This window comes from Tamandua tetradactyla, chromosome 5, assembly GCF_023851605.1.
Source record: "Tamandua tetradactyla isolate mTamTet1 chromosome 5, mTamTet1.pri, whole genome shotgun sequence".
In the NCBI taxonomy this organism is placed as follows: Eukaryota; Metazoa; Chordata; class Mammalia; order Pilosa; family Myrmecophagidae; genus Tamandua; species Tamandua tetradactyla.
Genome location: NC_135331.1, coordinates 26,153,768 through 26,176,475, shown reverse-complemented (window position 1 = coordinate 26,176,475; position 22,708 = coordinate 26,153,768). Strand labels below are relative to the sequence as shown.

The 22,708-nt window shown below is 39.2% G+C and overlaps 1 protein-coding gene across 1 annotated transcript in view; it reads right to left on the bottom strand.

The window, feature by feature from the left end:
• The window catches only part of MAPK1 (mitogen-activated protein kinase 1), a 120,484-nt gene that overhangs the window by 19,185 nt on the left and 78,591 nt on the right, over nt 1-22,708 (bottom strand). Inside the window, exons 2-6 of the mRNA XM_077160258.1 lie at nt 21,452-21,634; nt 19,649-19,838; nt 15,141-15,257; nt 7,404-7,518; nt 6,665-6,796 (exon numbers count right to left, since the gene is read on the bottom strand). Of these exons, the coding sequence (XP_077016373.1) occupies nt 6,665-6,796; nt 7,404-7,518; nt 15,141-15,257; nt 19,649-19,838; nt 21,452-21,634 (737 nt within the window). The remainder of the gene's footprint in view (nt 1-6,664; nt 6,797-7,403; nt 7,519-15,140; nt 15,258-19,648; nt 19,839-21,451; nt 21,635-22,708) is intronic.

Sequence of the window (22,708 nt, the reverse complement as noted above, 5' to 3'; positions counted from 1 at the left end):
GCATTTAATAACTGAGGAAACCTAAGCCAGAAAGGTTAAGGAGCCTGTTCAAGGTCGCACTGCTAATAAGTTGCTGTGCTATGGAATGAAAACAAGAGGATGGCGGCAAAGCATATGCTGCTAACACATGATACCCTACAACTGCTCAGCCTCACCACCAATTCCCATTTCTCCATGTTCTTATTTTATTCATAGCCCTTCCTAGTTTCTTTCTTTACATTCACCCAATACCCACATTTCAAAACTAACTTCCTGGATTTATGTGATGTTTGTTATCTGAATGAAGCAACTTCAAGGGATCAAGACCTTAATTAACCTAAGGAAATAAGTTTAAAAACACTCAGAATTGATTTGATACGAATCATGACTGACTATAGAAAAGAAGAGATGTAGGGAACCTTTGTAGAATCTTATTTAATGCCCTTGGTATTCTTTAGGATAGGCAGGAATGGTTTTGGTTGGACATTGCTACCTACCATAACTTGCCAACCCCCAACTAAAACCATTCCAGCCAATCCTGAAGAACACTTAGGGCATTAAATAAGATTCTACAAAGGTTCCATGCACCAGGGTAACTCTCCGAAAGCTACAATCTCCAGATAGGTCTTTGGACCAGATAAGTCCTGAAATGCAGAGGGGCCAGCTTTTCCAGAACAACAACTAGTTCCATCCCCCTGTACCATATTATGGACAGCCCCTTCAACATGAAAAAGTTAGAATGTGAATAGTCCAGGTGCCCCTGGGGAGAGGGAGAAAGATAAAAGGTGTTGGTGGAGTTATACAGAGAAGGTAGGGTTTAACAAATGAGTATGATTGCTAAATCATTATTTTTTGTCTTTCTTTCTGTCTTTTTGTTTACAGTGCCTCAGAGCAGCTAAAAATAAAAACCTAAAATTGTGGAATTGTTACCCATACCAAACTCTGAAATCTCGTCTATAACTAACTGTTGCAAAATGTATATATGTTATTTAAAGAGAAGGAGGGAGCATAACAGAGAAGCTAGGATTCAACAAATGAGTATGAATGCCGAAGCATTATACTGATACTTCTGTTGGTCTCTAGTGTCTTGAACAGCTAGGGGAAAAAAGAAATCTTGGAACTGTAACCCATACCAAACTTAATCTGTTCTGCAACTACTTAAGGTGTACTTGAAAGCTTGTTGCTTTTCGGTATATATGTTATATTTCATGCATACACATACACACACACAAAGTTAAAAAAAAGAAAAGAAAGAAGAGATGAACAGAGGAGGGAAGGTTGGAAGTAGAACCATTCAAAGTCTTACAGGTGCAGTTCATTATGTATATACCTCTTTAAAAAGGCAACTCAGGAAATAAGATTGAGGCAACATGCTTAGAATGATACAGTATACAAGCTAACCTAATCAGTTGCATGTGAAATTCTAAGAAAAAAATCCTACAATTAGAACACATTGTCACATAATTACAATCAAGCAGGCAAAAGCTGTGCACAGTTTGGGACAAAATGTTAAAGGTTATTTAGGCATTCTGGTAATTAAGAGTATTTCTTATTCTCTTACCCATTCTTTGTATACTTCAAATTATCGACAATGTTAATATAATACCTTTGATTCAGAAATTTTAGAAGATTAAAAGTATTACAAAACCATTAATCACAAGCCAAGTCTATATGCACAGAAAGCTGTTCAGTACACAGTGCTGCTGACAGTAATATTTAAAGGACAAGAGTAAAAAGAATTTTGCCTTCTCAGTTAAATCAGCCTAGGAATTTTTAAGTTTTACAAAAAAATGTTAACTTTTATAACTGCTGCGAAAAAGTAAACTTTAGGTAAAAAGTACACATAGGAATACAGATATGCATACAGAAAGAGGGCAAGCACCATGTGCTGGCAAGCTGCCATCTCTGGGTCCCTCCTCCACTGGTAAGGGCCCCTGGAATTACTATAAGCCCAAGAGGGTGCTCTCCTATTCTGACAGAAACAGCTGGTTAGTAACAACAATTCCATCTGCAACCTTAAACCCTCTTTGCCATGCATACGCTCCAGGGATGAAGACATGGACGTCTCAGGGGTGTGGAGGCATTACTGTGTCTACCAGATTTATAATAATATGAACTTTTAAGAAGTACCTGCCTAATTGAGTATAAAAGGTGATACGATGACTAAACAAAATTAACTGCTAAAAAAAAAAAAAAAAATCAGATCTGGCTGGGTCCCTCTGCTGACCCACACTCCCCGGCCTGAGAGCAAAGCAACCTTTTAATCTAGTCCAGTTTTGATGGCCATGGGGTTATTCCATTTTATATTGGGGGGAAATTGTTAACTAGCACAAACCTGTAAGGCCTTTTAAAAATGCATTCAGGACTTCCGGGTCAAGATGGCAGCTTAACAACATGAGCATTTTAGTTCATCCTCCAGAACAACTACTAAATAACAAGACAGTACAGAACAGCTCCCGGAGCCACGATAGTGACTGGACACACAGCGTACCCCAGTTTGGACCAGCTGGACAGGCTGCAAGTATCCCTCAGAACCGTGAGTTCGCAAAGCTGCAGTGGCCAGCGCCCCTCCCCCACAGGCCGCTTCCCAGAGGGGAAAGGAAAGGACTTTACCAGCAGCAGGGAGTGGGCACAATCAAATGCCAATTGTGGTACTAATTAACAAATTCTGACTACTAAAAATAGGCCCCCAGCTTAGGTGAACCTGATTAAAGTGGAGGTTGCTCATTTTTGCCCCGGCGCCAAGGGGTCAGGACTGGCAGAAAAAGGGGGGGAAAAAAAAGAAGGTTACAGAGATTTTTGTGGCTGTGTATCTACAAAGGCTTGACTGCCTCTGGATACAGCGGCAGGACTTTTCAGGCTGGAGCTTGTGCCTTCCCCAGAGGAGGGGTGAAGCCCCACCCAGGTGGAATCCCTCCATCAAGGAATTCAGACACCACACAGCTTGGTAATTTGAAGCCATTAAAACCAGCCTACAACCTCTCCTCTGTCTCTACCACGTCCCCAGCAGGGAGAGTCTGCCAAAGTTAAAGGTACCACATCATCTTATGCTGGTGGGACCTGCAGTCAAACAAGCGCCACATACTGGCCAGGATAAGAAAAACAGAGTCCAGAGACTTCACAGGAAAGTCTTTCAACCTGCTGGGTCTCACCCTCAGGGAAAACCGACGCAGGTGACTCTTTCCTCCTGATAGGAGGCCAGTTTGGTCTGGGAAAATCTGGCTGGGGTCTATAATATCTAAGTAGACCCTCCTAAGTGTGTGGGGGAAAGGCACCACACAAGCAGGCCAAGAAAGAAGAAAACAAGAACTGAAAAATTCTCCTCTGTTAAACAAAACTTAAGCTAAAGGTCCAGATAAAGCTGAACGGAATGTCAAAGAACAGATAAACAACAATTCATCCAGCAAGAAAACCCTAGATAAAAGAAGTGAAAGCAATCTCCAGAATAAGCTAATTAAATTAGTTTATTATTAGTAATCATTACTAGTAATTAGTAAATATTATTAGTAAACTAATTGAATTAGTTTATTAAATTAGTTTATTATTAGTTTAATTAAGGTAATTAAATGCCTAGATGCCAGCAAAAAATAACAAATCACACTAGGAAAATTAAAGATACGGCCCAGTCAAAGGAACAAACCAACAATTTAAATGACATACAGGAGCTGAAACAATTAATTCAGAATGTACGATCAGACATGGAAAACCTCTACAAAAACCAAATCAATGAATTGAGGGAGGATATAAAGAAGGCAAGGAAAGAAGAAACTGAAAGTCTGAAAAAACAAATCACAGAACTTATGGGAATGAAAGACACAGTAGAAGAGATGAAAAAAGCAATGGAAACCTACATTGGTAGATTCCGAGAGACAGAACATAGGATTTCTGAACTGGAGGACGGAACATCTGAAATCCAACAAGAAACAGAAACCACAGGAAAAAAAAATGGAAAAATATGAGCAGGGACTCAGGGAATTGAAAGACAATATGAAGCGCATGAATATACGTGTTGTGGGTGTCCCAGAAGGAGAAGAGAAGGGAAAAGGAGGAGAAAAACTAATGGAGGAAATTACCACTGAAAATTTCCCAACTCTTATGAAAGACTTAAAATTACAGATCCAAGAAGTGCAGAGTACCCCAAAGAGAATAGATCCAAATAGACATACTCCAAGACATTTAATAATCAGAATGTCAGAGGTCAAAGAGAAAGAGAGGATCTTGAAAGCAGCAAGAGAAAAGCAATCCATCGCATACAAGGGAAGCCCAATAAGACTATGCGCAGATCTCTCAGAAGAAACCATGGAGGCGAGAAGACAGTGGGATATATTTAAATTATTAAAAGAGAAAAACTGTCAACCAAGAATTTTCTATATCCAGCAAAATTGTCCTTCAAAAATGAGGGAGAAATTAAAACATTTTCAGACAAAAAATCACTGAGAGAATTTGTGACCAAGAGACCAGCTCTGCAAGAAATACTAAAGGGAACATTAGAGACACATACGAAGACAGAAGAGAGAGGATTGGAGAAGAGTGTAGAAAGGAAGACTATGAGTAAAGGTAAAAAGAAGGAAAATTAGATATGACATATAAAATCCAGAAGGCAAAATAGTAGAAGAAAGTACTACCCATGCAGTAATAACATTGAATGTTAATGGATTAAACTCTCCAATCAAAAGACATAGTCTGGCAGAATGGATTAAAAAACAGGACCCATCTATATGCTGTCTCTGCTCAAAGGACATGAGGTCAAGGACACAAATGGACATTTACACACCAATGTTTATAGCAGCATTATTAACAATTACCAAGAGATGGAAACAGCCAAAATGTCCATCAGCAGACAGTTGGCTAAACAAACTGTGACATTTACATAAGATGGAATATTATGCAGCTGTAAGACAGAGTAAAGTTATGAAGTATGTAACAACATGAATGGACCTTAAGGACATTATGCTGAGTATGATTAGCCAGAAACAAAAGGACAAATACTGTATGGTCTCACTGATATGAACTGACATTAGTGAATAGACTTGGAATATTTCCTTGGTAACAGAGACCATCAGGAGATAGAAATAGGGTAAGATATTGGGTAATTGGAGCTGAAGGGATACAGATTGTGCAACAGGACTGAACATTAAAACTCAGAAATGGACAGCACAATATTACCTAACTGTAATACAATTATGTTAAAACACTGAATGAAGCTGCATATGAGAATGATAGAGGGAGGAGGGCTGGGCATAAATAAAATCACAAAGAAAGATAGACAATAAAGATTGAGACGGTGTAATCTAGGAATGCCTAGAGTGTATAATGATAGTGACTAAATGTACAAATTAAAAAAATGTTTTTGCATGAGGAAGAACAAAAGAATGTCATTACTGCAGTGTGCTGAAAATAGATGGTATTTAATATTTTAAAATTTCAACTAATGTGTGAGACTAAAGCAAAAAATGCTTATTTGGTACAATAAAAAAAATGCATTTGGCCGAGACACAAAAGGACAAATGTTGTCTGATTGCACTTATAGGAACTATCTAGAACAGGCAAATTCATAGAGAAGAAAGGAGTTTCCAGGCTACCAGGGGCTTGGCAGGGAAGGGGGAGGAAGGGGAGGCATTGCCTGCAGGGCTTCTGTTTGGGGTGAGGACAACACGTGGGAGCAGGCGGCAGGATGGAGGGTGGCACAGCCCTCCATAATGCACAGAATTCCACACTTGGAAGCGGTTAGAACGGGACATGTTGAGTTGTCTATTCATGACCATAATTTAAGTTTTATTAAAAATGCATTAAGTGGGGAAAAAATAAAATAAAATCAAACAATAAAACCATTTTATCATCTTTTTCTTGCATGGACTGTGCTTTTGGTGCTCTATGTGAGAAATCCTCTCCTGGCCTAAGCATTAAGATTCCATCCTTTGATTTCTTCTGAAAGTCTAATTATGTTCGGCTTTATACTTCGGTCTGTGTCCCACTGTGAGTTACTTTCTGTCTAAAGTGTGAGGTATATAAGTCAAGCTCACTGTTCTGCACATGGATGCCCGCCTGTTGAAGAGACTGAGGACAAACTGCTAATGCATTATGCTAAGCACAAGAATCCAGACATAAAGGCTGCATTTCAAATGATCCTATTCATGTAACATTCTAGAAAAGAAAAAACTATAGGGATAGAAATCAGATTAGTGATTATAGGGGATAGGGGTGGAACTGACTAAAAAGGGGCAAAAGGGAAGTTTTGGGGATGATGGAAATATTCCGTATCTTGACTGTGGCAGTTATATGAGCTCATGTTTGTAAACACTCAGACCGGCATACCTAAAAAGGGTATTTACTGTACTATAAATTGTTCTTTGATAATAAAAAAGTAATCCAAAGATGACCAAAAACAAAAAAGGTCAATTTTGATTTTGCAGGCTTCTAGATGTCCAGAATCTTAAAAATGTGAACTTAATTCAAGTTAAACAGCAGCAAAGAAACCAAAAATTGGAAAGAGTCACTGACCTCCCTTACCCTACTGTCACGGTTCTCAAGGGGGAAGAGCAGGAATAGAGGGAGCACTGTATCAGGCATTATCCAACAGTTAATGAAATAGCTATAATCTAAATTCTAAGGCTAGTGAACTGACAATTTAACAATGAAATAAAAAGCTAAGCCTAAGAAGAAGAATCAATAAAATAATATTTACCTTTGGAATCAGCATTTGGGAACAGCCTGTTCCATGGCACCTTATTTTTGTGTGGAAGAGAAAGCAAATAGTTTCTAGCTTTTAAATTTATTATACAATTCAGGTCTTCCTGTGATGGGGATCCAAGAATACCTACAGATAAAATAGTTAGCTGTTAAGTATGAAGACCAAGGTAAGCCACCATGCACCATCAGCTATGTACAGAACAACCCTGGTAATTAACGTCCTTTTACCATCTCCCAGTGCTAACTTTTCTCTAGTGTAAAGGGGCTTTACATAAATTATATATTTGAATGTGGTTAAAAGGGGGAAATTTTAGGTTTTGTATATGTTATTAGAATATAATTAAAATTCTAATGGAACTGCACAACACAGTGAGCCCTAAATTAAACCATGGACTAGGGTTAATAGGACAATTATAAAAATGTACTTTCATCAATTATAACAAATGTACCACACCAATGCAAGGTATTAATATACATAATAATAGGGTGGTATATGGGAACTCTGTATTTCACACATAATTTTTTTGTAAACCCACAACTTCTCAATGAATAAAAAAAATTTCTTTAAAAAGGAGGGGGCTTTAACATTTTAAATCAGAGGATTTAACATTTTAAATTCATGGGCTATGGTAAATTTAGTTACTAGAATTCTTCCCAGGTTAATGACACAACTCTGATACAAACTGCAGGCAGATGAACAGAATAGACCCATTCCAGACGTGCTGGGAGCTTACCCAGAATGTGGTTCAGCTGGTCGAGATAATGCTTTCCTGGGAAGATAGGCCTGTTGGAGAGCATCTCCGCCAGGATGCAGCCCACAGACCAAATGTCGATGGACTTGGTGTAGCCCTGCAGCAGAAGGGGAAGAAGGCCAACAGTGATGCCTGTGGTGGCGTGAAATGAAGAGATGAACCTACATGACTGGCACAGGGTTGAATTTTAGCTTCGCTTTGGGCTCTATTATTCAGAAATACATGCAATACCATGAGAGAAACAACAACAACAACAATAATTTGGCTTTCTTATAAGATGGTGGAAAAAATAAGATTATTTGATTTGCTCCTTCAAAGTTCATAATCTTATTGCTAAATTAAAAATTTTTTCATCACATAGTTGTATATTCATCATTCTGATCATTTCTTAGAACATCCGCATCAATTCAGAAAAAGAAATAAAAAGAAAACAGAAAAAAAATCAGATACATACCCCTTACCCCTCCTCCCTTTCATTGATAACTAGCATTTCAATCTACTAAAATTTTAACACTTGTTCCCCCTATTATTTTATTTTTAATTCACATGTTTTACTCATCTGTCCATACTGTACATAAAAGGAGCATCAGACACAAGGTTTTCACAATCACATAATCACACTGCAAAAGCTGTATCATTATACAATTGTCTTCAAGAAATATGGCTACTGGAACACAGTTCTACATTTTCAGGCAGTTCCCTCTAGCCACTCTAATACACCTTAAACTAAACAGGGGTTATCTATATAATGCGTAAGAATAACCTCCACGATAACCTCTTGACTCTGAAATCTCTCAGTCACTGACACTGACACTTTATTTTGTCTCATTTTGCTTTCCCTCCTTTTGGTTGAGAAGGTTTTCTCAATCCCTCGATGCTGAGTTCCAGCTCACTCTAGGATTTCTGCCAGGAAGGTCCACACCCCTGGGAGTCATGTCCCACGTACAGAGGCAGAGGGTGGTGAGTTTACTTGTGTTGGCTGAGAGAGGCCACATCTGAGCAACAGCAGAGGTTCTCTGGGGGTGACTCTTAGGCCTAATTTTAAGTAGGCTTAGCCTATCCTTTGTGGGGTTAAGTTTCATATGAACAAACCCCAAGACTGAGGGCTCCGCCTATTGCTTTGGTTGTTCCCACTGCTTGTGAGAATACTGAGAATTCTCCACTTCGGAAAGTTGAGTTTTCCCCCTTTCTTGCCATTCCCCCAAGAGGGCTTTGCAAATACTTTTTTATTTACTGTTCAAATCACTCTGGGATTTATCAGGACATCACTCTGGACAAATTGACAAAATCTCACGCCCTACCCAAGGTTCTATGTACTTATGGTGTTCAATTAAGCTGTCCACATAAGTTAGGAAATGCACTAGTCAAAATAGAAATTTCGTATCAAATGAACATTTTTTGCTTTAGTCTCACATATAAGTTAAAGTTTTAAAATATTAATTACCATCTATTTTTAACACCCTGCAGTACTGACATTCCTTTAGAAAACATTTTTAAATTTGTACATTTAGTATCATTGTACATTCTAGGCATTCCTATTATACCATCTCAGTCTTTATCCTCTGTCTTTCCTTCTGGTTTCATATATGCCCCCAGCCCTGCTCCCTCTGTTCTTCTCACATTCAGCTTCATTCAGTGTTCTAATATTATTGTATTACAGTTAGGTAGTATTGTGCTATACATTTCCAAATTTTTACAGTCAGTCCCATTGCACAATCTGTATCCCTTCAGCTCCAATTACCCAATCAATACCTACCCTACTTCTATTTCCTGATGAACTCTGTTCTTAACTGAAATTCTCCAAGTTCATTCACTAGCGAGAATGGTCTCATATTAGTGAGACCATACAGTATTTGTCCTTTTGTTTCTGGCTAATCTCACTCAGTATAATGTCCTTAAGGTCCACCCATGTTGTTACATACTTCATAATTTTATTCTGTCTTACACCTGTGTAATATTCCATCGTATGTATATATGACAGCTTGTTTAGCCACTCATCTGTTGATGGACATTTTGGCTGTTTCCATCTCTATGCACTAAATTAGAATTTTTAAAGTATACTTCTGCATTAACTCAGAACCAATATTTTCCAAATCATTAGTGCTTGATGTTAGAAAACCACATGTGGGTACGAATGCAAGGTAAATCAATGGATTTACTTTTTTTATTTTTCGCACGGGCTGGCACCAGGAATTAAACCTGGGTCTCTGGCATGGCAGGCAAGAGCTCTGCCTTTGAGCCATGGTTGCACCACCCAAATCAATGGATTTTAATAAAACAAGAACCCATGAAAAACTCTGGGAAGTGTCCTGTAACTACTTGTTGAAGAGTGCTTTGAAAACTATTCCTTTTTTTTCCTTCCTTTGTATATATGTTATATCATACAATTAAAAAGTTATAAAAAACAAAAATGAGAACAACAATAAAACAAGAACCCAAAAAGCTCACTGGCATGGTTTCAGATTCCACATAACTAACTAACCTTTAAAAAAACTATCATTGGGTGAGTTCTGATGGAGAAAATCAAAAGTAGCTGTAAGTAGCTGAGAAGACTACTAAAATAGTCCTTCTTTTTCCAATTACATATCTGTGAGGATGGATTTTCCTCATTAACTTCAGTTATAACAGCATATTTAACTGACTGAATACAGATCCATTTGAGAATATTCTTTAAGGTCAGAATATAAAAATGTAAAACAATGCTGATCTTTTCACTAAATTGTTTCACGTGTGGTGAAATAGACATTTTATTGTAACATGTTGAGGGTTTAGTATTGTCATTGTAAAATAAAATAGAATATTTTTTCAAGTTTCTGTTTTAATTTCTATATGGTAAATATCAACAGGTATCACCTACACAAACAAAAGCTGCCTGGGGTCGTTGATAAGTATTAAGAGATTTAAGGGATTTTGAGGCCAGGTTTGAAATTGCTGCTTACACTTTTCTGCAACTTGAAAAGTCTATAAAAATAAAATGTTATACATATGGATTAAAAATAAATAATGGGGGAACAAATGTTAAAATTAAAAAAATATATATATATATATTGGGTAGACAGAAATACTAGTGGTTAATGAGAGGGAGGGATAAGGGGTATGGTATGTATGAGTTTTTTATTTCCTTTTCTGGAGTGATGCAAACGTTCTGAAAAATAATCATGGGGAGGAATACACAACTATGTGATGATATTGTGTGCCACTGATTATACAGCATGTATGGAATGTTTATATGCTAAGAATGCATGTTCTTGTATGTTGTTTTATCAATAAAAATGAAAAAAAAAATGTTATAACTAAATATACAGTGCTGCCAGCTTGCCAAAACTGAGACGGAGAGTATTAAAAAAAAATAACCATGAAAAAAACAAAAACAAAAACCATGATATTGGACAGTACATTAAACAAACTGACCCATGACTCCATAACTGTTTTAAAAACAAAGGTGATTTGGTTGCTCAGATGTGGCCTCACTCTTTCTAAGCCCAACTGTACAAGTGAAATCATTGCCCTCCCCCCTATGTGGGACATGATATCCAGGGGTGAAAGCCTCCCTGGTGACATGGGAAAGGACTCCCAGGGATGAGTCCATACCTGGCACTGTGGGATCAACAATTCCATCCTGACCAAAAGGGGGAAAAGAAATGTAACTAATAAAGTATCAGTGGCAGAGAGAGTTCAAATAGAGTCGAGAGGTGACTCTGGAGGTCACTCTTAGACAAGCTTCAGTTAGTTAGACACTGCTACCCATCATACCTTGCCAAACCCCAACCAAAACCATTCCAGCCTATCTTAAAGAACACCTAGGGCAATATATAAGATTCCACAAGGGTTCCATATACTAGGGTAACTCTTTAAAACCTATAACCTCCAGATGGGTCCCTAGAGCAGACAAGTCCTGAAATGCAGAAGGCCCAGTCTTTCCAGAACATCAACTAGTTTCATCCCCTATATAATATTATCGACAGTCCCTTCCAACATGAAAGAATGGCCATAGCCCAAATACCCCTAAAGAGTGAGAGAAAGAGTGATGGTGGAATTATACAGAGAAGGTCAGGTTTAACAAAGGAGTATGAGTGCAGAATCATTATACTAATATTTCTTTTAGCCTCCAGTACCTTAGAGCAGCTAGAAATAGAATCCTAATGTTGTGGAATTGTAACCCATCCCAAACTCTGAAATCAGTTCTACAACTAATTGTTACAATGTACTTTGAAATGTACTGCTTTTATGTATATATGTTATTTAAACAGAAGGAGGAGTACACCAGAGACGATAGAATTTAACAAATTAGTATGACTGATGAATCATTATATTGGTATTTCTGTTGGTCTCCAGTGTCTTGGAGCAGCCTGAAGAAAAAAAAATGAAAAAATCGTGGAACTATAACCCATATCAAACTTAAAAGTCTGTTCTATAACTACTTGTTAAAATGTACTTAGAAACTTATTGCTTTCTTGTATATACGCTATATTTCACACACACACACAAATGTTAAAAGGGGAAAAAATGAAAAAACAAAGGTGAGCATCTCTAAGCAGGTTCACATACATGCTTCTGAGAACCTGGGGTGTTCTCACTGGAGATATATGACTAAAACCTAGTCACAAAGAAACAGCCCAAGAATCCAGAACACGAGCCATTTCTGTTAAACAACTGATACGCACCCTGTAGAGTACCCAGTGTCATGAAAAAAGGAAGGCAGGGAGGACTATTTGACAAGTACAATGTATGATACTTGATTAGATCACAGACTGAAAGAAGAACCACAAGAGCTGTGAAGAACTTTTTTGGGGGACAAGTGGGGAAACCTGTGAACAAACTAATACACTGGATTGGTCTCAGCTATGGTAAAGGTATTGTGGCAATAAAAGGGTTAAAAAAAATCTTTTTTTATGAGACGTATGCCTGAAGAGTATTTGGATAAAATTTTGGTTTGGTGAAGTGTCAAATGGTTTGACAACAGGGAAGAGAGAGAAGATAAAAAAAAAGAGAGAGGAGGGAGGGAGAGAGGGAGAAGGAGAGAAGGGGAGGCAGGAGGAGGAGGAGAAAGGGAGAAAGAGAGAGGAAGAAGAATAGAGATGGACAGACAGGGAGGGATATGGCAAGATATTAACAGCTGATGATTCAGGAAAGGAGAATAGGTATTTGTTGGGCTCTCAATACTATGGGCTTGAAAATTTTCTAAATTAATTAATTAAAAAAGTGACTATGTTGCTAGAAATAACATTCCAGGCTAGAGGTAGAGCAAATAAAAAAGTTAGGAAAACAGTTTACTGGTGACTCAAAAAGTTAAGCATAGAATTATAATAGGACTCAGTAATCCCACTTCTAGGTGTATGAATTGAAAGCAGGGAGCCCTAACAGGCATTTGCACACCAATGCTCATAGCAGCATTATTTACAACAGTCCAAAGGTGGAAACAATCTGAGTCCACCAACAGATGAATGGATAAACAAAATGTGTTTTATCCATACGATGGAATATCATAAAGCCACAAAAAGGAATGAAGTTCTGACATATGAAACAACAAGGATGAATCATGAAGACATTGTGTTGAATGAAATAAGTGAGACATAAATGAACAGATACTATATCATTTCACTTGTATGAAATAACTAGATTATGTAAGTTCAGAGACGGAAAGCTGATTACAGGTAACCAGGGGTGGGGTGGTGGGGAATGGGGACGGGGTTTCGGTTTGAGGTGATGCAAGAGCTTGGGTAATGCATGGTGGTGTCGGTGGCATAACACCGTCAATGTAACTACCACTGTTCCATTATATGCCTGCAAGTGGCTGAGATGAAAAATTTCACGTTGTAAATGTCACCAATATTTTTTTAAAGAGATCAAACAGACAATAACAATTATATGTAATATATGATCCTAAGCTGGATCTAGAAGTGGAGGAGAAAATGTTCCAAAAGGACATTACTAGGGCCCTTGAAAAAACTGGAAGACATGGTAAGCTTTCTATCAATATTAAATTTCTTGCACATGATTTCTGTACTTATTATGGTTACAAAAGTGAACATTCTTGTTCTCAGGAAATGCACATGGAGGTATTAAGTGTCAAAGAAGCATGATGTGGGCAATCTACTCTCAACTGTCTAGAAAACAGAATGATACAGCAAATCCATCAAAATGTCTAAAGTTGGTAAATTTGAGTATCTCGGTAGAGGGTTTACTGGACTTCTCTGTATTCTTGTATTATTTCTGAAACTTTCCTATAGGTTTTCAAAATAAAATTAAAAAAAAAAAAAAAAGGCAGCCTGGGAGCATGTGGGAGATAGGGAGAGAGACTCAGTTTTCTCTACAGTGAACCTGAGGATGAAACCTAAACTGGTAATCCAACAGGTCACAAAGCCCCCTCTCTTTGGCTACCTCCCCTTGGAGGGTGGGTAAGCAAAGACAGTGGGGGGTATCTGAAGTCCAAATGGAGCTACAAGACAACAAAGGCCACAGGGTAAAAGGTGCCTGGACAGCTCTTCTTTACAAATGGCACCAGCCACTGGTTCACTCCTCAAGTAGATGGCTGTCACAGGGGCTGCCCAGGAAAGAACCTGCCGTGTGGGATGATTTGCAACACAGAAGTAGAATAGAATCAACAGAGCATTTCCTTCTTTGAAATATCTGTTTAACTAAACCTTTCTTTATACTGTATTTTATTTAATGGAATTTTACTTTCATAACTAAACTGAATGGACATAGAATTTGTCTTGGAAAACTGTCTCAAATAAATTTTTTTCTCACAAAAGCAATCTATTAGTTCATCCTGCCCTAATATATTCATAAAGGAGGGGGGAGAGAATGAGGCCGCCTCTGTGCTAATTCTTTCCCAATAAAGCTCTCATGATGATTTCTGGTCACTGCACCCTAGACATGGGAGTCAAAGTCTATTTCTCCTGCTCTCTGCATGCATCTTAATGCTATATTATTATGGTAGATGGTACTGAGTTAAAACTTAAAATTTTTGAGATACAAGATAAAGGAAGCAAGCAGGCCCACCTAATTTCCTAATTCTGACATGTTACTCATACTATTTACCAAAGCAAATGATATATTTCCCTCAATCTCAATCTCCAGAGTAGACCTCAATTTTTGCCATGTGGCTCACACCAACGATGCCACATTTCATTTTTCCTTGCTTTTATAAAAGCTTGATCAGTTCTTATGACCAAGACACAGACCTTGTTAGAAGAGTCTGTACTCCATCTGGATGCACTCTCCATAGCCCCTCTGAGGAGCAGTAGGACACATTTATCTGAAAGCAAGGCTACCATATAATTTTGAAAAAAACTGTTTAAGATACCATTAACAGCTCCTATTCTTTCCAAACTTGTAGTTTCTTAAAGCGCATCAAATTATACTACAATTTTGTTTGCAGGCATATTCTTTGGTATGAGATAAATCTGATCTTCATGGAAAAGACCTGCCCAGGTCCATGGAAGCACACACTATTAGACAGCCTCCACCACAAATCCAGTCTGCACCCACAGCATGAGCAGCAGGGTAAGAGCTGCCATAGGCAGGCCTGGAGAGCTGAACAAGGGGGGATACAACACGCACTCCAGCCCTACAGGGGGTGTCAGGACTACTCCAGCTGTGACAGAGCAGCTGAACCTGGTTAATGATGAACAAGAAATTTCAGGACGGCACCTAGGTAGTGGACAGACCAGAGAGGCCGAGCCTCAACCCAAATGAAAACAGAGGTTTCCTTACCTTGGAATTCAACATAATCTCTGGAGCCCTGTACCAACGTGTGGCTACGTACTCTGTCAGGAATCCCGTGTGATCATGGTCTGGGTCTGCAACGCGGGCCAAGCCAAAGTCGCAGATCTTAGAGAGGAAAAAGGCAACACCCACTTAGTGAGTTTAATCAGTTTGATATCAAGTATCCCAACAAAAATGACGAAAGCAGTAATAACGACCACAAGCAGTGGCTATCATTACTATGTGGCAGGAGCTCTGCTGGGCTCATTCACTTGATTCAGTCTTCAAAGCCTGAAAGGCAGTGATGACAAGCATACTTCAGAGATGAGGGAAAGGCTGCAGGATTCTTTCAGATATATTTTAGGGGTGTCTCCCACCCTTCACTGCCTGCTCAGGCCACAGAAATCTCACCCAGTGCACATGACAAAAACTGTCCTGGGCAGGGTTTCAACAACTATCCAGGGCCCTCTCTCAGCCCTTCCTGCTGGGGCTCCTGGGACCATCCTGCTGTAGAGCAACTTCTCCATTTGTACTTGTCTTCTTAGTCCTCAGACCTCACGTTCTGCTCTTCTTGTACTTTTTCACAAATGTAAGCATTTCCAAAGATTCTTTCTATTTTACTCCACTTCTGTGTCGTTAGACCCATTCCCAAAGCTTTAAAAAAATTTTTTCTTGCCTGCCATGCCAGAGACCTGGATTCAATTCCTGGTGCCTGCCCATGCAAAAAAAAAAAATACTGAAGATGCTTCTCCAGCTTCTATTTGCTTGTGACCCATAGAAGTAGCTGGCCTTTCATCTACCTGGCCATCCAAATATTTTGTTGCTGCCATGTGCCACTCCTTGGCCCTTGAGGAACTAACCCTAGGAAGGCAAAGGCATGTTAACAAAGATAGGCCAGAGTATGGTAGAAGGTAACCTGTAAGAGACTAGTCTGGAGGCTCACTGAGTAAAACCAGCTAAAAGATTATGATAAGGTCCTGCACTCAGGCCATAAAACAGGGAAGAGGAAGAAAGGACAATCTGAGACACTTATAGGACTTGGAGGTTATCCAGACAGCCATCTCTGCTTAGGTACCCCATGAGCACTCTAACTCACTAATGCAGAAGGATCCTGTCCACCTTTCATGAATGTCCTCCCCTAGAGCCCTCCCCACCCTGGACAACGGTACCTTTGATACTACAGACACTACCACTTGCTCCAATTGTAAAATTCAAGAAAAGCTGCACATATCTGCATGGCATAATTTTCCATGGTTCACTAGAAACGTGGCCCCATTTGGCATCATTTCCAACTCAGAGAAGCTATGAACTATTACATCTTACATCGGAAAGTCCTTCAAGCTCTACAAGTCTCTGCCACACGATACTACTACTGCCAACTCATTTCAATTCTACATGGCTTGCATTTTTCGACACACTGTGACCCACAGTTTCTCTTTTTACTGGGCTAATTTGACTTCATCTCTTGATTCAAGTTCAACCAAAGCTCTCCACTCATCGGCCATCTATGGTGTAAATGGACTACACCACATTTCAAATCACACAATCAGAGAAGAAATACTGCACCTGGCCAGCAGAGCTAACAAGGGCAAGCCCCAGACTGTGACCAATGATCCTTCACTGCCCTCTACCCAGTCAGAAGTATAATGGGTGAAGACTTGATACACAGCTTTTCATGGCTCAGCTAAGTCATAAAACAAGGCCCAGATAAACAAAACACCGGAATATGGCAAACCCACAGATCGACAAGTCCAAGTGTTGAGCCAATATCTCCAGATTCCTGATACACAGAATCTGGGCAAAGCAATGGGGACTGCCGGTTAAGCTGGCTTCAATATGATGACTTGATTCTCACAGTGCTGAGTGATTTTTAAACTTCGTCATGGGAGACTGCATTTCCTAGAGAGGACTACACCAACATAAACCAAACCCCGTGTTCTTCCTACAAGCACTCTGGCCAAATTCGTGTGAAGAGGTGGGCCTATTTTCTGTTCTCTTGAATCTTTTGTACTTCTAACCCTACAGAAAACAATGGACGTGATATGGCAGTATCTCTGAGGCAAAGCCATAAAATAAAATATGGCTTCCACCAGTTCAAGAACACATCACTGTCACCACTCAAGTCCTGAGGATGGGATGGGTGTACACTGACCCCAGGGCTCGAGTGGAGAAGCCACTACCTACTGATGCTCTCTCAATTCTCAACCATGCTCACTGAACTGAAATTGTACCCTGCCCTGTTTCTTGGACATGCTCAGCATGATGAGTCAGTGAGTTCAGTCTTTGGAATGAGATTCCCTCCTGTATGTATATGGATAAGCCTGCTGCCCATTCCATGCTACACTTTAATGTGGGTGAACTGTACTGTTCTAAACACCTAGAATACTCTGCTGTTTTTCTCACTGTGTGCGTTAACTGGGTTTTGAAAACAATGCCTTGTTCACACAGATGGCCAACAAAACATATATATCAATGTGGGCATAAATTTTGATGTGTAAAATGGTTCTATATAAAGACAAGTCTAAAAATAGTGCAGAAATAATAGAGAAAGGAGTCCTTGTTCTTTTTGTTTCATTCCGCAGGGTGAACATTTTCAAGCAGAAATAATTTTTCCCAGAAATATTATATACTTAAAATATTGACTGAGAACAGCTCTCTAAAAATAAACTAAAGCAATTTGGGATAACAGGGCTGTGATGATAAGAAAAAAGAAAAGTACTAGGAGACAAAGAAAAAAAACTTCAGTCGTTTTTTAAGAGAATCACTAAGAAACAAAGAAGTATGTGATGATTCCTAAAAATAGCTTTATTCTTTATGTGTCCACAATGTCTTTCAGGTGCACAGTTTCATGAGAAAGGACTATGAACCCGATTTTATCAAGTTATCGCATATGGAACATGCATCAATCTCATCTAGAGAGATCTAAGATAGAGTTCAGCCCAGTTTGGTGTCACGGTGTTTCAAACATTCAATGACAGTAGAGTGAGCCAACATAAACCCACTGCTTTTTTTAGACAGTTCGAGAAGGCTCTCCAGGGTTTACTTCCAGTCAGCCTTTTCCTACTGCTCAGCCCACCCGGGAGGACTACTATTTGGGGTATCCATCCCTACTGCTTACTTTCAGTTCTCATTCCTTCTGCCTACGACACTATTCTCAGTATAGCCATTTGGTTATCGAAAGCTTCCCCTCCTTAGAGGGCCAGCCAACATGGACACCACCCTCTTCCTGGCACCACTCACAGCCCTGGTAAGAAGTGACCCATCTCTCTACTTCACGTGTGCACAGCACTCTTTCCAGTGTCTCAATTACAGCACACTTTATTATAAATCATCTATTATCCTATCAGATTTCAGACCTGTCAGTTTTCAGAAACCAGGAGCAGGCACCCATCTCACTGGACACTGGCCTGGTATGCCTTACAGGACTTCTAACAGAAATGTCTGTTAAACTGAAATTCAAGAAATGATTATTACTATACATCAATAAGCATTTTAAAAATAGCTTTATTGAAATGTAATTCATTTACCATACAATTCACCCATTTTAAAAATGTATAGTACAATTCAATGATTTTAGTATTTCATTCACAGGGTTGTATAACAATCACCACAAACCAGTTTTAGAGTTTTCTTCACCCAAAAAAGAAATTCTGTACCACTAATAGCCCCTCCCAATTCCTTCCTTAATCCTCCCAGCCCCAAGGAACCAGCAAGCTACTTTCTGCACCTACAGATTTGCCCATTTGGATATTCTCCACAAAAAAATTAAAAAAAATTAAAAAGGCAGCTTTGGCAGGGCTTCTGTTGCATCCGTACATCAATATGAGGGTACTGATATCCTAATGATATTAAATCTTCTGGCTCATGGACACGGGGTGTCTTTCCATTTATTTAGGGCTTCTCTAATTCATATGCATTTGTATCAGACTACATCCACACATCCTTCATCACAACTAAGTATCTATAGTCCACCGCTCCCCCCTTTTTTAGCTTTGCCAACTATTAAAACAGGACTATATAAACACTGCATTTTGCCTTGAGAACCCCAGGGACTGCAAAGGATCTGGGGTTTTCCTGGATAGAATTTACTGAAGAAAAAGGTCACCAATGAAATACATGATATTTAATTTTACACATAATGCACATCATTCTTGTAATATATATATAAGTATACAAGTATGAAAGTGCAAAGGAAAAGTTTAAAAGAACGTACACTGATTTATTATAGTTTTACCTTTGGAGAGCAAGGAACAGGAGAATGGGAAAGAGGACAAGCATCACTTACTTGCATTTTTTTTTTTTTAACATGGGCAGGCACCAGGAATTGAACTCGGGTCCTCTGGCATGGCAGGTGAGCACTCTGCCTTCTGAGCCACCGTGGCCCACCCACTTGCATTTTTTACCATGAAAATGTTTTCACGTTATTTTTGGTGTAATTTTAAATAGGAATAATGAAACATGCCCTGATCAAAGAGTGCTTTCACCATGTCACCCTACGAGAAAATAACCTTGCTGACCTTGAGATCGCAGGTGGTGTTGAGCAGCAGGTTGGAAGGTTTGAGGTCACGGTGCAGAACGTTAGCTGAGTGGATGTATTTTAATCCTCTGAGGATCTGGTAAAGAAAATAGCAGATATGGTCGTTGCTGAGGTGTTGTGTCTTCAAGAGCTTGTAAAGATCTGTTTCCATGAGGTCCTGAACTATATATCTGTTTGGACAGGTTAAGGCAACACTCCAAACGGCAGGTTACAATGAAAACAAAACCACCCTCTTCTGACCCAATTTCCAAACAACCCATTATTACATCAAGAGGTCCGTGAAGGAAATGAAAAACTAAACCTTCATGGAAGGAACCTAAAGGAGTTTCTAAATCCATTTCAGGACTTGTGAGTGATTATGAGTCTAGACTAAAATCCAAATTAAGCTGTTATGGAAATACTGGCCAATCTTGAATTCTTACCTCCCTGGTCTCCAAACTATCCACAATCGACAACCCCCCTCCAAAGCTTGTTGGGAAGGGCCAGGAAATGGGGGTGGCCAGAATCACCACACCCCGTCCTCAACCTGGCCTAGCGGCACTCACACTACATCACTGCCATCAATTCTTCCCTTGTTTTGCCGTTTCTCGAGAAACAACTATAAAACCTTTGGAAATAGTGGTCTTGAACACACTACTACTAAATTCAACCTTACTCTATTTCCTTGACTCTTCGACTAATGTTAAGACCCTAAATAAATGAAACTATGGGGAAGTCATGCTAGGAAGGGGCTGGTATTACTTTTGCTCCTCTTGCTTTCTTGCATGTATCAAAGCACCAAGAATGTTAGCTACTGACACCTTTGTTACAGAAATTAAATTATAAACGCCTTTAACTTTTACCTTTACCATACTATTATTTCTTAAGCAGTGTTTTGGAATTTCTTTTATTTATTTCCATGTAAATAGTATACATTCTGTACATTCATACGAGTTGTAGCATGGGATTCAAAGGAAACATGACTTGAAAAACTGTCATCTGCGACAGACTTAATTTTCAGGGCAAAAAGAAAAGCAGGACCAACAGGTGGTAACAGCAGGCAGCATTACAATTGCACTTAAAATATCACACAACTTAGTAACAACGCTGTTTAAATATGAAACAGACTGCCTGGAGACAGGGAGCTCTCTCCCTCGAGGGGGAGAATATAAAGTGGGCAAACTGGGAGGAAGCCGTACTAAAAGGAATGGGTAACCACCTTTCTTCTGGTCAATGCTCTTCAGCATACTTCATGCCTCTGCCCTTCAAAAGAGCTTTTACCCAGGCAGTATCCCCTGGACCTGCTAAACCTGGATTTCTAAATTTTGGTTAGAGTGAATCAACATGATTTCAGAGCTTAGTGGGCCTGAGTGTGAAAGATTAGCAGAGTGGGACTATGCTGTCTAAACGGAGGACTGTCCAGATTTGCCCAGATGGATAACAAGGGAACCCCTTTCTAAGTCTATGGCCCTGTCTTCTTACTCTTCACCAGGGAAAGTGAAGAGTACTTTCTTACTCTTGAATGGAAAAACATGACTGGAAATGGTATTAACCAAGACTTCTGTAACTACACTTCTGGGAGATCTTTACTGAAACTCACAGTGAAAATACTGTATTTACTCCAAAAATATTAGGAGTTACTGTCAACTAAGGAAATGAACCAGAGAAATATTTTAAAAGATGCAAGTATTAAAATTTCTCCTTAAATGTGTTTTATGCACTTCTACTTTACTCGTGTGACTTCCTAGTCATCTTTACTTAAGAAAGTAACTAAGCAGTGGAGTTGGCTGCCTGGAAAGGATACACATCTTTCATTTGCTCGATGGTTGGTGCTCGGATAATATCATTGATTCCAATGATGTTCTCATGTCTGAAGCGCAATAAGATTTTTATCTCCCTCAGCGTTCTCTGGCAATATGTCTGGTGCTCAAAAGGACTGATTTTCTTGATAGCCACTCGAACTTTGTTGATGTTATCATAAGCAGAGCTAAAAGAAAACAGAAGAGCAAGAAATTGATGGCATTAGAAACAGCCCCGAGAACACCTTGGCAGAAAGCATGTACGTTGTTCAAATATTAACATTTTGTAAAACCGTCCCACTGCAGTGAAGGCAGCATGTGCAGGATCCCGAGAAAGGCCGCCCTAGTAAGTGAGGTTGTGGTGACACGACAGTGTACCAACTCACACACTGGACAGAGGGCCCCAATAATGGTGTGGACGCCCATTCTCACAAAGCAGGTACCTGTCTCCTCACCTGCACGGTTTCCTCTGTTTTGAAACAGTAACTGAATTCTACAGAGAGTCATCATCTCTGCCTTCAAAACAACCTCCCACTGCTGGAGCCGACTCCTGACTCAGTAGAACACTTCAATCACACCCATCCCATCTTCATCCCTTGAGTCCGGACAAAACCGGACCCAAGAAGATGCCTTGATTGCTTGTATTACATGTTTCTCCTGCATAGCATGACTTTATTTTTGTCCAGAAACTCAGACAAGGTGTCAGGGTACTCTTATAACAAACTCTATGAAGTATCCATCAAAAAATACCTTTGTAACCATAACATAGGGCCCCAGTTTATTCAAAGCTATCCTTAAGTTCTGATTAAAAGAACTTTAAGGAGAAGCGATAACAAAAATTACATCTTCAATTTTATCACGAATTCAAATCATGGATTTTACTACGATTTTTATGATCAATATTTTACTGAAATCTTTTCTATAAGAGCTCTGCATATTAATAAATATTTATTATAAAGTCAGGTAGTATGGGACCTCCCACTTCATTTTTCGATCTCAAGATATTTTCAGCTATTCAGGGTACCCTGCCCTTACAAATAAATTTGGTTATTAGTTTTCCTATTTCTGTAAAGTAAGTTGTTGGGATTTTAATTTGTAGTGCATTGAATCTATAAATCATTTTGGGTAGAACTGACATCTTAACTATATTTAGTCTTCCAATCCGTGAACACAGTATACTCTTCCACTTACTCAGGTCTTCCGTGATTTATTTTAGCAAAAGTTTTGTAGTTGAGGGCTGAGGGCACAAATGAAATCAGAAA